The 15,201-nt window shown below is 49.6% G+C and overlaps 1 protein-coding gene across 1 annotated transcript in view; it reads left to right on the forward strand.

The window, feature by feature from the left end:
* The first annotated feature begins 656 nt into the window (after nucleotides 1–656).
* Nucleotides 657–15,201, forward strand: part of KAZN (kazrin, periplakin interacting protein) — an 846,942-nt gene continuing 832,397 nt past the window's right edge. Inside the window, exons 1-2 of the mRNA XM_075906495.1 lie at nucleotides 657–755; nucleotides 5,912–7,375. Coding sequence (XP_075762610.1) covers nucleotides 7,255–7,375 — 121 coding nt within the window. The 5' untranslated portion in view covers nucleotides 657–755; nucleotides 5,912–7,254. The remainder of the gene's footprint in view (nucleotides 756–5,911; nucleotides 7,376–15,201) is intronic.

Consider the following 15,201-nt stretch of genomic DNA (forward strand, 5'->3'; position numbering starts at 1 on the left):
TCAGAAGGGGACCGGCTGCAGTGTGTGCAGCCGGCTCGGGTAACGAGGGGGAGGCGGTTGGGAAGGTACACGGGGCTGGGGGCTGATGGAGAGATCAGGAGGGCCGGGGGCAAGAAGTGGCGGGGTGCACCCTCTCACAGGACCCAGTTTAGGTACACCCGAGCAGTGGGCGGCAAAGCGTCCTTCACCTCCTGAAGTACGCACCGGGGAGTACGTAGAGTGGCGAGCCCCATGCACTGAGCGAGCGCCTGAGGATCCACCCAGTCTCCCCAGTCATAGTCCAGGAGGTCTCCGACTCTGGTGACTTCTGCCAGGACCAACCTCTGGCACACTGAGGGGGACTCCGCCGCCTGCACATGTAGAGGCTCCGTGAGGAGGTCTGTGTCCCCCTCCTCCCCGTGGCTCCCTATAGAAAAATAGTCAAAGGGAGGTATGTTATCCCTAGATTGATCAAGTCTCTGTTTCCTGGGTAAACAGGCAAGGGCTGGCTTAGAACCAGGAACTTTCCAGACTGAGTCTGGACAATCAGATCAGTTAGAACACCTGGTGCAATTAGGAGCCTTCCAGAGCCAAGGGAGTCAGGCTAATCTGAATACCTGGGGCCAATCAAGAACCAGTTGGGACTGGTTTAAAAGGGCTCCTCGTGTGTTGGCTCAGAGGCATGGGTAGGGGCTAAAGTTCTGCGAGTGTCAGGGTGAGCGCTGGGAGCTGCAAGTCAGGCAGAGTGCTACAGAGGAGCAGGATCGGCTGCTCAGGTACCAGAGCAAAGGTTGTGGGAGGGATTGTTTGGGGAATTGGTCCAGGGAAGTAGTTGCTAGACTGGGAGTAGAACAAACGCCCATCTGTTGCTACTGCCTCTGGGTTCCAGCTCTGGGACCCTGAGTAATGAGTGGACTTAGGTTCATCCTCCTCCCCCCCCCCCCCCCTTAACCCTTCCCAGGTCACTACATGGCCTCTCCCTGGATAGGGAGACCAGGCCCTTAGAAGGGTTTCACCCCCATCTTATGGAGGGATGCTGGGCAGTACTGAGGGCTGGTTGGGGGGGGGCGGGCTGTGTGGTGTGCTGAGAGCTGGCTGCTGTAGGCCCCCCTCTTCTGACTTCAGCCCTGCCCCTTCTAGGAGCATGGACCTGAGCCTCACCCACCTTGCCCAGGGGGCTGGGGAGGCTGGCAGCTCCTCTGTTCTGATCTTTAACTCTTCTGAGCTTCAGCTCCCCAGCTATATCTGGGGATAATAAAAGACCCTTATTGTGCCAGGGCACTTAAAAAATACATAATTAGTCTGTTGCACTGAATAAGGCAGGGTCCTGAAGCAGGGAAGTATTTTACCCTATAGCTAAAGACTGTATCATTTAGGCATACACATAGAGGGGGTGAGTTACAATTACACAGGGAAGGCAAAAGACACATGCCCTTCATAAATGCCACCCTGCTACCAAATCTGAAGTCCCTGATCCAAAGTATAATGGGCACTAAAGCTGACAAGGAAAAGCTCACTGACACACACAGATATATATATAACACTGGGTAAAACAATACATGTTTTCCCTAACTTTGGTTACAGAAACAGCTGAACTGCTGCCTTTTAATGAACTGAGCAGGTAACTGCTCTGTCTTTCAAATCCCCCACACCTGTGTTTTCTCTTCTTCTCCCCACCAATTCATTTCTCTCTGTAGTTCTCTCCTCTCACCCCCATATGCTACAGTTTATTTTCAGCCCCCCCCCTTTTTTTCCAAATGAACTGACTTCACAGAGCAGCCCTAAAGAGTCTCCTAATTAATGTCTGATGTGAGCTGAACTTTTGAATAATAGATTCAGAATTAAGCCAAACACATCCTAAATTCAGAGTACCTACCAAGTCATTAGCAGAGGCACTCTGAGCAGTTACAGTGGTTCTGACAGAGGCTTTATAGTGTCCGCAAGATACCAATAAAACCAGCAGTGAAATTTACACCTTGGTCCTTGAGCAGACTTTACCATTTGAGGCAGTAGGCTCTTTGTTTTGGTTTATGGTTCCAGGCAGTGAAGTTGTGGGGAAGAGCCTCAACATGCATAACCAACTGGCAGGATCCTGACACGAATGCTATCAGCAGCCGAGAGACTTGGCCCCCCCGCTACTAAAAAAAAAAATCAAAACATTTACACCTTTATAGTAGGGCTGTAAATACCCCTTAAAGTTATTGCGTGCTGTGGGGCTCTGGATCCGATTTGCACATGCTAATTAAGCCTCAATACGACTAGGACATTAATCCCCACACTGTACAGCGATGGAAACAAGATATTGGAAGATGGGGACCCCCCCAAGTTTATACAGAATTGAGACCAGAACCCTAGAGCTATCAGGAATGGGAAAAGTTTAGGCAGCTGTAATGAAACCTATAGCTGCAGAAATGTCATGGTGGGAGCCCATAAAGGGAGTAATAGAGTCAGCCAAGCACTGCAATATATGGTGCTATAGAATGAAATGCCCTGGCATGAGCTTACCCTGCTGTTCTGAATTATGATGCTTTGCCTTGGGACCCTGCTTATCCCTGATGTCTGCCCAAGGAGGAAGCTGATGCAGTGAACGTACCCTGCTTTCCATTCAACCAGCAAGGGCTACTCTTCACCCCAGGTGGGATTCAAACCCACAATCTCTGGCTTGGGCAGCCAATGCTGTGTCTATTAGGCCACTGGGGCCAGACTGCATGTAACACTGGTGTTGTGCATCACCCCCACAGCGCGTCCTGCTGGTCATAGTGGGACGTAGCTCAATCCTCAGATGGGTGCCCCCTTTCCTGGCCCATGTCTCGCCTCTCGTTGCTCTGTGCTCTCTCCATGCTCTGCTCTGGACCCGTGCCGCTCCCAGGAACCCGGTGTTCTCTGCAGGACACTGTCCTCCTGCAGTGCTCACTGCTCGATTTCCGGGGGTATCCGCAGTCCTCCATCTCACCTGCCATGGTGGCCGACTGCAGCCCCAAATTCTAGCCCCTTGTCTCAGGGGCAAGCCATAGCCTGGAGCTCCCTCTCACACCCCAAACCCTTCATTCCCCAGCCCCACGCCAAAGGCCCCTCCCACTCCTGGAGCACCTGTTTAGAGACCACCCCCCCTCAGCTCTATCCCCTACACACTCTCCATGCATGGAATGACTTTTATGTGCTACATCACCTCTGTATTGGTGCACATAACAAAAGTCATTCCGCACATGGACATACACATTTAGAGGGAACACCGCTGGGGGAAGCTTTTCTCTTTTTGGTTGTATTGTGAATAATTTTTTTTTGCTTCTTTGGGGTTTCCTGTCCAGCTGTACTTGGAACTGCTCCAACACATGCCATGTGAAGTAGTCAAGCCATTTTTATACATACTAATGAATTGGTCCCCCCCCCCCCAACAGCCTTGAGTATGTCTGAGCACTTTTATTCCTGTTTTGCAGAAAGGGAAACTGAGGCACAGAAAAGTCAAGTGACTTACCCAAGGTTAACCAATGAACCTGGGAAAGAGCTGGAAATAGAACCCAGTTCATGTGCTTCCCCCTCCTGTCCCTTAATTGCAAGGGGAATGTTCCTTTGTACTGCGGGAGTCATTTATCAATGTAACATGCTTTCACCTGAGCCAGTTTCAAGGGGGAAACATAGCTAGGACTGAGCCTTCTCATTTTGACATCAAAGCAAAACAAACTCACTCCACTGTCTGCCATGGGACCCCAACTGCGGCCTTTACCTTAAACCCACCCTTTACCAGGGAATGGGTCCAGCCAACTTTTGCTTCTTCATCAGCTTTGATGGGGCTTGCTAACAGGGAAGCCAATGGTTATAAAGAATGAAAGGGAAATGGGAAGAGGAAGATGTCACAGAGCTAAAAGGCTCCTCTGTGCACAGACAACCTGTGGAACTCCTTGCTTGGGGATGCTGCGAGGGGCAAAGTATAATAGGTTAAAAAAAGAATTAGGTATGTTCAGGGAGGATAGATCTATCAATGGCTGTTGGTCAAGATGGTCAGGGATGCAACATTAAAATGGCCATATTGGGTCAGACCAACAACTCATTCAACTCAGCATCCTGTCTTCAACAGTGGCTCATGCCAGGTGCCCCAGAGGAAATGAATGGAACAGGGAATCAAGTGATTCCCTCCCTTGTTCCTTCCAAGCTTCTGGCAAACAGGCTAGGGACAATATCCCTGCCAATCCTGGCTAACAGCCATTGATGGACCTCTCCTCCATGAATAGGTTCTTGATATTCCTAACCCTCTGACTGCCAGAAGCTGGGATGGAAGCTGGGATGATGGGATGGATCGCTCAATTGCATGCTCTGTCCATTCCACCACTTGATGGACCATTGGTCCGACCATTCTGAATGCAGCACCACTGACAGGTCTCCCCATGAACATACCTAACTCTGGTCTGTTTCAAGGAGAAAATTCAAGGTTGGAATTTAGAAGATCAATGGGTGCAGGGACTAAATTAACTGGAGCCTGTCCGAGGAAATACCCTAATTAGGTAAAGGAGGAGGGAATAATGGGGGAAGTATTGAGCTTCTGGGGGGTTGGAGGGGCAAAAGGGGCTTCTGTTTCCCGGCAGCGAAGGAAGGTTCAGCAGGTTTCTACCTGATTCCAGGCCCATTCCAACCCCTCCTGTTCCCTGTCCATATCCTGGGGTGGCTATTCCAGTCTCTCTAGTTCCCATACTCACTTCCAGGCCCCCACACGCCAAGCCTGCAAGAGTGTATGATATTTCCATCATGGGAGTGTCAGTGTTCTGCCTTCCCTAGGCCCTGCTATGCACCCCCAAGCTGCAGCATCGCCTATTCAGGGTTGCACAGCCCCGCTGGCGCAGGGCTGGGGGCGGTACAGCTGCATGGCCAGGAGGAGCTGCAGGGTGCTGGCTCCCAGGAGCGATAGGCCCACGCTCCTCTCTGTTGCCCACAGTGTCTCTTGGGAGTAGAGCTCTGAGAATTGGCAGACCTGCATCCCAGAAGGCCTAGTCCCCACAACTATCTCCCAGCTGGGCTCCCTTTGCTTGAGGGCTGGGCTGGGAGTGGCTACAGCCTGACAAGGAGGATAGGAGACAGCCCCTGGCTGAGCAGGGTCAGGTCTGGGTTCTTCCTCCTGGCTGCAGTAATTGGGCTTGTGGTGCCTGGTCAGTACTGCCAGGTTCCCTTTTCAACCAGACTTTCCTGTCAAACTGGACACCTGGCAACCCTCAGGGTGGCACTGGGTTGAGAGCGGGGAAAACTAGGTTCAGTACCTTCTCTCCGACCCATATTTACAGTGTGCTAGGAAGCAAGTCACTTACTATCCGTCTCTCAATGCCCATCTGTAAAATGGGCACAAATACTTTTCTCTCTCATGGGTGTGTTGTGAGAAATGTTTTAAAGGCTGGGAGGTGCTCAGACCCAATAATAGGGAGCCAATGAAGTTTAGTAGTGAATTAGGGTATGTCTAGACTGCAAGGCTATTTCGGGGTACTGGAGGTATCAAAATAGCTACCCTGAGTCCAAGGAACACATTCGCTATTTCAAAATAATTTTCAAAATAACAGACAGACTATTTTGGCATCCCTGTAAACCTCATTCTACTAGGAATAGGGGATGTCTCGAGGTAGTGTTTTATTTCAAAATTTGGCACCATGTCGATGAACCAAATTTCAAAATAGCCTTTCGAAATATTATCAAAATAAGATACGCAATTTGCACTATGCAAATTGCGTATCTTATCTCGATTTTAGAGTGCAGTCTAGACATACCCTTAGACATTCCTTGTGCTCTTCTCAAACAACATGTGGGAACCAGCCAGAAATGAACTTTTAGCTGCACTGCTCACCCTGGCCCGAGGACTTTTATCACCATCATAATATGTGTTGTGGTGGCATAGCCCTGTTTACATCGCAGGGTTTTGTTTTCATCTTGCTTTGCTGGTGGTTGTTCTCCGCAGCATTCCTGAAGACGGCGCCTATGACTCACTGAGGATAAAATCGTGCAGCGCTTTCTGAAGTTAGCCGCCTTTGCCTCGCCAGATGGAATTTTTAAAATAAAGATGAATCCGCTGTCACAGATGCTGCTGGGAGTTAACGCTCAGTCCCTTTTCCATGGAAATGGCCTTCTGGGCTGCTTTACATTGAAATAATTATGAGACAGCAGCTGCTACCACCCTGGTTGGGACACAACAGCCCGCGTTCCAGTACACACCAGCCCTCACCATCTTTCCCCCCTTTCTCCTGGGCTTCTTGGAGCCCTGACAATGGCAGATGGGCATGAGAGGGTTAAAGCAACCAGCTTTCTCCTGCTTGGCTGAGTTAGCACTTCTCTGTGCTTCCAGAATGACTCCAAGGAACCAGCCTTTACATCGCAGCACGGAGGGGGGGACACTGCAGCAGGTCAAAGGAAATGTTATTTAACGATGGCTCCAATCTCCTCCCACTTGCCTATGTGGCTGGGGAAACGAGAGACGCAGATCTGGAGTGAAGGAATTAACCAAGGAGGACTACCGCCAAGAGCCAAGCCAGCCGGTGACAGCAAAGGCTGCAGACTGCTGCTGGATTCAGGCAGGAAGGGAAGCAGAGAGAGAAATTCAGTCAGACCCCTTGGAGAGGAAGGAGACTATTTTCAGTAGACTGCTGCAGGTGGCAGGTTCCCTGAGGCACAGTTCTGGCACCAGCTTGATCCGCTGAAAAGAATATTTCAGGCTGTGATCGCCTGCTGTGAAGCCCAGACTTAGAAGCTGGACAGACACAGAGCTTTCTGACGACTGGTTCTTGCAGCCAGGAGTGGATTCACGGATCTTTGCGTTTCCATCCGGCGTTCGGAAACTATTTGGGCTTATCCTCTCCGGCAAGCGCAGTTTCTAAACCACTGGGACAACTCCCGTTGTGGTCCTCGCGTGGAACTGTGCCAACGCTCACGGGTAAGCTAATCAGACATTTAGACACTGAAGGAGCACGAGGAGGAGAAACGACTGCTTTGGGGAGAAACTTGCACATTTCTTACAACTTCTGCTGTTACCCCAAGAAGAGGTGGGGGCTAGTGGATATCTGTCATTAACTGCCAGCTTTGTCTGAGGCCCTCGGAACTGGTTAAAACATGTACAGCAGCTCCTGAGGAAAGACCATTCTGAATACAAATGACACCCCAGTGAAAACAGGAGGCAGCGTTGCTTTTTTTAGAAACCGGGGGGAGAACAAGGTATCGAACCAGGTGCTGCTCATCTTCACTGATCCATCCAGGTTCTCGTACTGTGACCGTGGGGGAAACTTCTTCAAAGATTCTGGATTGTGCCACATGACTAATACAAAAGATCCTGAGAGAGCCATGGATACTTCACCAACGACCTCCAACTCTGCTGCAGGCCCTGTTACCTTCTCACAGGTCTTTGGGCAGCAATGTCAACTGATGGAGGCAGGTAGGAGGGGTATATATTTAAGGTCCTAACTTGTCGCCCATGAATTGGCAAATTATTTTCTCCCCAGACCCAGGACTTACCAAAGTCTGGGATTGTTCAAAGCAGTCGAAGGGATTCCAGTGTCCAATTTCTTATTTTCTTTTGAAAATCCCACCTTCCGTGTCTTAACTCCAGTCACAAATGTGAAACCATCATGTAGGATGGGCATGGTGCTGTTTGTATGAACATGGATTGAGATCAGCCACTCTAGGGCTGAGGGCCCCAGAGAGGTTGCCACTGGGTTTTGAACAGTAAATGGTGTGTATGCTAACGCATCGGGGTACTAAGTCATGAAAACAAATACTGCCGAAACAATGAGTCAGGCAAGGGCGGGTGTGGAAATTCCACTGCTTCTCGATTTGCCTCGTCAATTTGGTAGGAAACGAGTTGTTTCTGACTGGGTAGCTGGCCAGGGAACATCGATTTATACTGTGTTGGGGAGTGACTATTGTAGCCAGGCCTGCTGACCAGGGAGGGGCCTGGCAATTCAAAAGGGCTCAGGGCTGCTACCACCACTACCATGGCAACAGTGATGGCTGAAGCTGGGTCCTTTACATTGCTGCTAGATCTCCGTGTGGTGCACTCTGGATGGCTCTAAGGGCTGGCATGGAGGGGTCCAGGTGGGGCTGAATATTGGCTGCCCCAGCCCCGCCCTTTCCAACCCACCCCTTCCGGGAGCATGGAGCCGGCATCCCCAACCTTGCCCAGCGGCCTCGCCAGTCTGTTGGACCCCATTGATTGAAGCATGATGCCTCTCTAGGTGGCACCTTGCTACCTAGGTGGTGGGGTGAACCTTTGGGTGTTCAGGTCTTTAAAGGACCAGGTGACTCTTCCTGGGGTCCTGGTCACGGATCAGGAGCTTGTTGTGCTAGATGCTGTACAAACACCGCACAAAAAGGCCTGGCTCCAAAGAATTTTACTGAGTTGCAACTCCCCTAGGGCGAGTGTGATTCTCTGGTGCCCTTCACCTTGTGGAGCCATGTACAGCTATGTAAAATGCAGTTCCCTCCACAATCTTCCCAGTCTGGCCGCTGATTGGGCTTCACCTTCACTCTGCACAAGTGCAAACGGCTACTCAAAGTGCACGGCCACGGGCAGTGGGTATAAGAGGCAGGGAAGGCAATGCCTTCCTAAAGGGCCGGGCCAGCCCTGCCCACACTCTGCCCTCAGCCCCTGCCCTCCTTCACTGCTGTCTGGGATTGAGCCCTGCCGAGGCTGGAGCCAAGGCACTAGCTGTTTGGGGGCTGGGGCCGGCCCACCTGTCTTCTCAGTGCTCCAGTCAAGGCCCGTGAAGGCTGGGGTTGCACACTGTCCACTCTTCCCTCACCCTGTACTCTTCTGGGGCCAGAGAAGGCTGGAAAGGTAGGCCACCTGCCCTCCCTTCCCTCATGTTCTCAGGCTACAGAGCCGGGGAGACCATGCACCACCCTCTGGGGGAACGGATGTCTGCCCTTACAGTGGAGGGGGGCATTTGGCTCCCTCGGGGCCTCAGGTGGCAGGGGTAAGGCTGGGGGGCTGCCTCCCCCGGCTCTAGGTTCCCCCACTGCCCATGACGATGGCTATGAACAAATAGGCCCACTGCCTTTAGCTACCTTAATGTTCTGTAATTGTGTCTGAGAACCTCCTGGATTAATAGGCTGGCATGGCAAAGAAGAACCCAAGGCCCACTGACAATTTCACAATTGCTTTTATGACAACTGAACAGGAGTCCTTTTGTGGTGAATGTCTAGGAGTGAAGAGAACACAGATACATAGCTCTTCCCCCTAGGAGATGACTTCACTATGCCCCCCCAGTTCCTATTAGCGGTTATGTTTGGACCATAGTTGTTGTTTAGAGGGTAAATTCTGCCTGATTTCCGGGGATCTGTGGAAGTGACCTAGATCAAATTAAGACGTGGTGAGCTTCATTTTCTAGCTTGTTATTGCTGGGTTCTCAAACCAAATGTCAGGGAATTTTCCAAGGCAGCTTTACTTATCTTCCTTGCATATTGCAGCTCCTATTATCAATGATGCCAAGATCAGAGCCCTACTGGATTCAATGCTGTACATAAACACTCACTTAAAAACAGTCCCTGCCCCGTAGGTTTTTCATTCCAAATGGACAAAACAGACAAAGGATGGGAGAAAGCAAGTAACAGCAGCTTAATTTCTAAAAAAGTGTAACTGAAACAGAGATGAAGAACCTTGCTCTAGGTCACATAGGTTTGTGGAAGAGCCAGTGTTCGATAGCAGAGGTCGTGAAATCCAGTTTGGTACCTCCACCACAAACTCCTTTTTCTTTCATGGCTAGAGCTAGATGTAAGTGTTCTTTTACTGGCTGTCCTAGATATAGTCTGTCCTCAGTTGTAACCCTGAGTAAATCTGAGTGAAAGCTTTTGGCCAATCTCTCTCTCTCTCTCTCTCTCTCTCTCTCTGTGTGTGTGTGTGTGTGTGTGTGTGTGTGTGTGTGTGTGTGTGTGTGTGTGTGTGTGTGTGAGAGAAATGCAAAATCAGTAACCCTGATTTCATGAATTTGTCAGTTTTACTAAATTGTTTGGGTTTTTTTTGGAACGATGGAGAAACACAAATTAAAAAAAAAAGTTTTCATTTCCAGATGGAAACTACTTTTTAGTTTCAAAATGTCCTTGACTGTTTTGTTTTGTTCCAAAAATTCAAGACAATGAAAAGGACACACTTCGATTTGGTAGAATTAAATATTTTTTGTTTGACTTGAAATGGAATGTGTTAAAGATTTAAACTAATAATGAATGGGGGCAGGGTGGGGGTAAGACATTGCACATACTGTGCTACCACTGCGAAGATGAAGAGCAATGTAATAATGAATATTGCCAATGTTCTTTAGCCCACCACACAAAACCAAGTGTGGATTTTGGCTTTATATATAATAATGCAGTTGTATCAGCTGTCTTCTCCATTGGCTGCTTAGAAAGGGGCCTCTGGTTAGCAAGAGCATGTGGAGGAAGCCAGAGCAAATATAATTCACAAGCAAATGCTACCTGGGTTTGCAAGGTCTACTGTGTACCTTGGCCACTCAGAATTTTGCAGCGACAGTAATGATAGGGCTCTGATTCTGTTGCTCTGTAAGCACAAGCCTCTATCACCATGTGCTGAAAGAGAATATCTGCTCATTGTCAGGGCCTCTCAGAACTGGAATTAGACTTGTTTAAAATATCCAGTAGCCCATACACTAACCCTAAGACACTGGATCTTATTGTTGCTGGCTGGGCAGCTGGATAAGGCTATGATAATATATATTGTACCTTCACACTACAGTGAGGGTGGAGTCAAAAGTTCTCTTCCAAACAATGCAGAAGTTTGGGAAAGTTGAGCTCCAGTTCTGAAACTTTCTGACCTAGGCCCTTCTAGATGTAATCTTTGGAAATACTGTCTCACCTGTGCAAAATGTGACTGCAGATGGAAAATGGATGTTCAGGGAAACCTGTGACCAGCTAGGGGCTATTGTCAGGTGGGAGGTAAATTCTATGTTAATTTAATCTGCCTGACTGTAAGTGGCTTGCAGCAGTTGCTACTGGCATAGCTGAGGGCAGAATTTTTGCCCATGACTATTACCTAATGTATTTTGCTGTATGTCTTTGTTTACCACTCCTCTGAAAAACTTGCAAAGCCCTGCCACAGTCTTCCTGCATGACCTTTAGCAAGTCACTTATCCTCTCTGTACCTCTGCTCCCCATCTCTAAGGTGAGAATGATAGCACTGCTTCTCCACACACACTGTTATGAGGACAAATTCATTAGTATATGTAGTTTGCTTGGATATGGTTGTGCCTTGAAACGTGAGGGGCAAGTTCTGCCTTCAGTTACCTCCATACGCTCCTGAATTTACTGGGACTTGTAGGGATGCAGAGTCCGACCCTGGGAACCTACATTTAAACAGCAAAGCTTTTAGACTTCCTCTATCACATCACTGTGGTTAATGACATTTTAGTTTTTTTCATAACAATAGGATGTGCTGAAATGATGAAAGGTCCAGACCTAATCTGAAATGTCAGAGCATGCACTTACAGAAATACCACACTCTCTTTACATCACAGACTTGGCAGTACACCTCCCATTCGCTCTTCTCAAGTTCTCTGCAAGTGGGAATGCTTGCAGTGGGTGTGGGTGTGGAGGGGGGGAGCGGAGAAGCCTTTGGCATGCTCTCCTGCCCCCAGGCCAATCACGGTCTGGGGGTGGGTAGCCTTCCCCCTTCCTCTTTCGGCACCATCCCTTCCTGTTTAGGCACTGCCCTTTCTGGGGTAGCCTGGGGCTACTTCAAGAATTTTTGAAGTGGCCCCCAGGCAAAAATGATTGCCCACCCCGATATATATGGTAGTTAACTGGGCCCTGTTACCACTGTGTCGCATCTCTATACCTGAAGTGTTATTCTCCTCACAACACCCCATTTTACAGGCAGACCTAGGCCTTGTCTACACTGACATGTTTTGTTGCCAGAAACTGCCTTTTGGTTGCCCACACAGTGAGAGGGATTACACTGCAATGTGATTTTTGTCCAGAAAAGTTTTGGGGACAAAAAACTTCCAGTCCTGTGACAGACCTTTTTGTTTTCCCCCTCCCTTCATACTGGCTCTGTCAATTGTAGACTCTGCTGTTTGTTTTTGTTATGAGAGCAGGCTTCTGTCAGTATCCCACAATGCCTGCCATGATGGCTCTGCTCAGTGTTTTGTGATCTCTGCTGCCCTGCAGGCATGATCTCCCCCTCCCCCCTCCTTTGAAAGCTCTGGGAAGTATCACACAGCTGAGTGAGCTGCTCCATTTGGGGAAACAATTGGAATTCTTCTGATCTGCTGCTGCAGGGGCAGGGCTGGAGAGACTGCTCTGCTGCTTTGATGTTCTTCAGCGTGGAGAGCTCACAGAGCTACTCAGATGCTGCTCCCAGCAAATGAATATGCTGTGGGAGAACTCCAAAAGAATTCCAAGAAGCACAGGGATCAGCTCTGCCTTCCCACAACCCTGCACTGTGGGATGCTTACCCACATTGCTTTGCTCTGTTGACAGGCTGCTAGCAATGTGGCCATGAAATGTTAACAATGGGAGGCAGAAAAAACAGTTTGACTGTTTTTTCTCTCTTGGTGACTTTTGCATGTTAAGAGCACTTTTGATGCCGAACCTTCCCAGTGTAGACACAGCCTATGTGAATGTCTCAAGGTCCCCCCACTCGTCCACAGTCTGTGGCAGAGCTGAGTCCTGAACTGACTGAGTCCTCGAAGTTATGCATTCATCACTGTACCATCTTTCTTCCATGGCCTCTTTCTTTGCTCTTTCTCTCACCTGATCTTGCTGTGCAGTATCTTCTTCTAACCACTGCACATTTAATTGGAAAAAAATTAACTCCTTGCTACCCAGCTGCACCTCATTTTGCTTTATATGAAACTTTAAAAATTAAAAACGTTTCTGGTTTTGCATAATCTGCTAATTATTTATGCATGCATTTTGTACATTTGCATAATTCCCTAGGCTGAACCATGGTAATTACATCATTAGTCTAAATAGTTCATTGTCATAAGGGGACAGTACTCCAAATCTGTTAGAGCAAGCACTACAGCAATGGACCTGTTTTTTAAACCTCTGGAATGCTGCTTGCTTGTAAATTTACAAGGAAATTTTATTTTGAAAAGAGCATGTCTCTTTTCATGATGGGTGACAGTACAGCTGCCACCTAGCTGATCTTAGCTTTGTTCCTGGAGGTGACCTGTTTTCTTTGCATTTAGCATTAGTAAATATTCCCTTAGAATATTGGACGGGGGTGGGGAGAGGAGAAGCATGTGGCACTTTTATAACCCAGCTCAAGTAACTCCCAGTTCAATCTGCAAGAGCTCCAGCTTCCCAAAGTAATCCGTTATCCGTGTCGCAGGTGTTCAGCATGTCTGATGCAGGGAGGTTTGTATCATCTACTGGTGAGCTGGACAGAGGAGCCATCGTTTCGAAAGCGGGCATTAATTCTGAGTTGCCAAAGGGATCCATGAAGAATAAGGGGGGCCAGCATTGCAGTGTTGTGCTTCCCACTCGTAGGCTCTGTTCCTCCTCCTCCTCCTGTCCTCTGCCTATCACACCCGTTCTTCTCCAACCCTTTACCATGCTCAGCACTGTGAGGTGTGATCAAGGGTAATAACCTGGCTGGGGAGCAGTGTTCCCTGGAAGCCAGCGGTTCTCACAGTGTGGTCCATAGACTGCTAGTGGTCCATGACGTCGTGCTCCAACCCCACGTTCCCCCCCGTGAACTTGATCCGGCTTGCAGGGGAAGTAAGTGGCTTCATGCACTACTCCTCCCCCCCAGCTGGTGGAATGGCAGCACAGGAAACTGCTCACCTGGAGGCTTTCTCTACTGCTCTCATTGGCTGGCATTATGATGACCAATGGGAGGTCTCGGGAACAGTGCCTGGGAGTGATGGGAGGCACCGAGCCATAGAAGTGCCCCTCATGCCCAGACTCCTCACCCCCACCCTGCTCCTGCACCCAGACTCCAACCGTCTGCATGCTCCTTCACCCAACCTCCCATCCAGACCCCACCTTCAGCTCTCATGCTTTCACCCCTTTCTTCACCCATTTTATCATCATGGGTAGTTGGCTGGTGGTCCATGGAAGGGTCTGAGTTGAGCAGGCTGAGCTGTGGGCCAAAAATTTGGAGGACCGTTGCTGTAAGCTGTCTGTTTTTTGCAGCCATTCAAGAGAAATTCAGATGCCACCCAACTGATTAGCAGAGCGCCCACCGCTGAGTTTTTGTATCTCCTAGTGGTGCACATTTGCACATGCCTCAGTATTCAAAATTATTCCACACATGGACAGAAAAGATTAGAGGGGACATTAGTGGGGTGGATAAAGGCTGGCTATTGGCTACAGCTTCTGACTGATGCTGCTGAGAGCAGTGTAGTAACTGCCAATGAGGGACAGAACCTAGAGGCAGAACAGTTGAACAGAAGGACGATTCTCATGATTTCTGGATTCAGTGAGTTACATTTGGGGGTGGGTAACCTCAACTCAGGTACTCCAGAGCTGTGGTTCCCAGAGGGCAGCAGGCTGTGGGAGTTGGTGTTGTGGTGGCTTTGGGGACCGGGGTTGGGATATACCACTCCATCCACGGCTGTTGGGAGAGCCGTGTCCTGCCCCACCTCTCTGCCAGGCAGGGGCGGGGTCTCTTCCCGGACATGGAAGAGCGCTTTCCTGCGTGGTGCCCAGCATGGAAGCCTTAGAGCAGCTGCGACTGGGGCCGCAACACTCAGCTGATGGCTGGGAGGCAGTGCTGGGATAGGTGAGGGGGTGAGGCAGGCACCGGGGGTTCTTGGGGCAGGGCTTTGGAGACAGAGCTAGTTCTTGGGATAGCTAAGGGGTAGAGGGCTCTGAGGTAGGGGGCTGACAGTGGGGCATCTGGGGTGGGAAGCTGGCACTAGGATTCTGGGAGCAGGGCTGGCATGGGGGCCCCCTCTGGGGATGGGGCTAATATTGCAGACTTGGGACTAGCACTGGGGAGGGCTCTGGGGGCTGGGGTGCAGTGGGGCTTTAGAAACAGGAGACTGGCACTGAAGTATTTGGGATGGGGGACTGGCACTAGGGGGTTGGGTGCAGGGGACTCTGGGGTCAGTGGCTAGTAGTGGGGGGGGGGCTCTAGAGGTTAGGCCTGGCACTGGGGGGGTTCTGGAGTCCAGGGCTTTTGGCAGACAGGCAACATTTTATTTTCTTATTCATTATTTGCATAATAAATATGCAGATAAAATGTTACCAGTTTGCCAGAAATTTGTGAATGGGCTTGCCAGTCCCCAGTATACAAAAAGG

Source organism: Pelodiscus sinensis, chromosome 23, assembly GCF_049634645.1.
Source record: "Pelodiscus sinensis isolate JC-2024 chromosome 23, ASM4963464v1, whole genome shotgun sequence".
In the NCBI taxonomy this organism is placed as follows: domain Eukaryota; kingdom Metazoa; phylum Chordata; order Testudines; family Trionychidae; genus Pelodiscus; species Pelodiscus sinensis.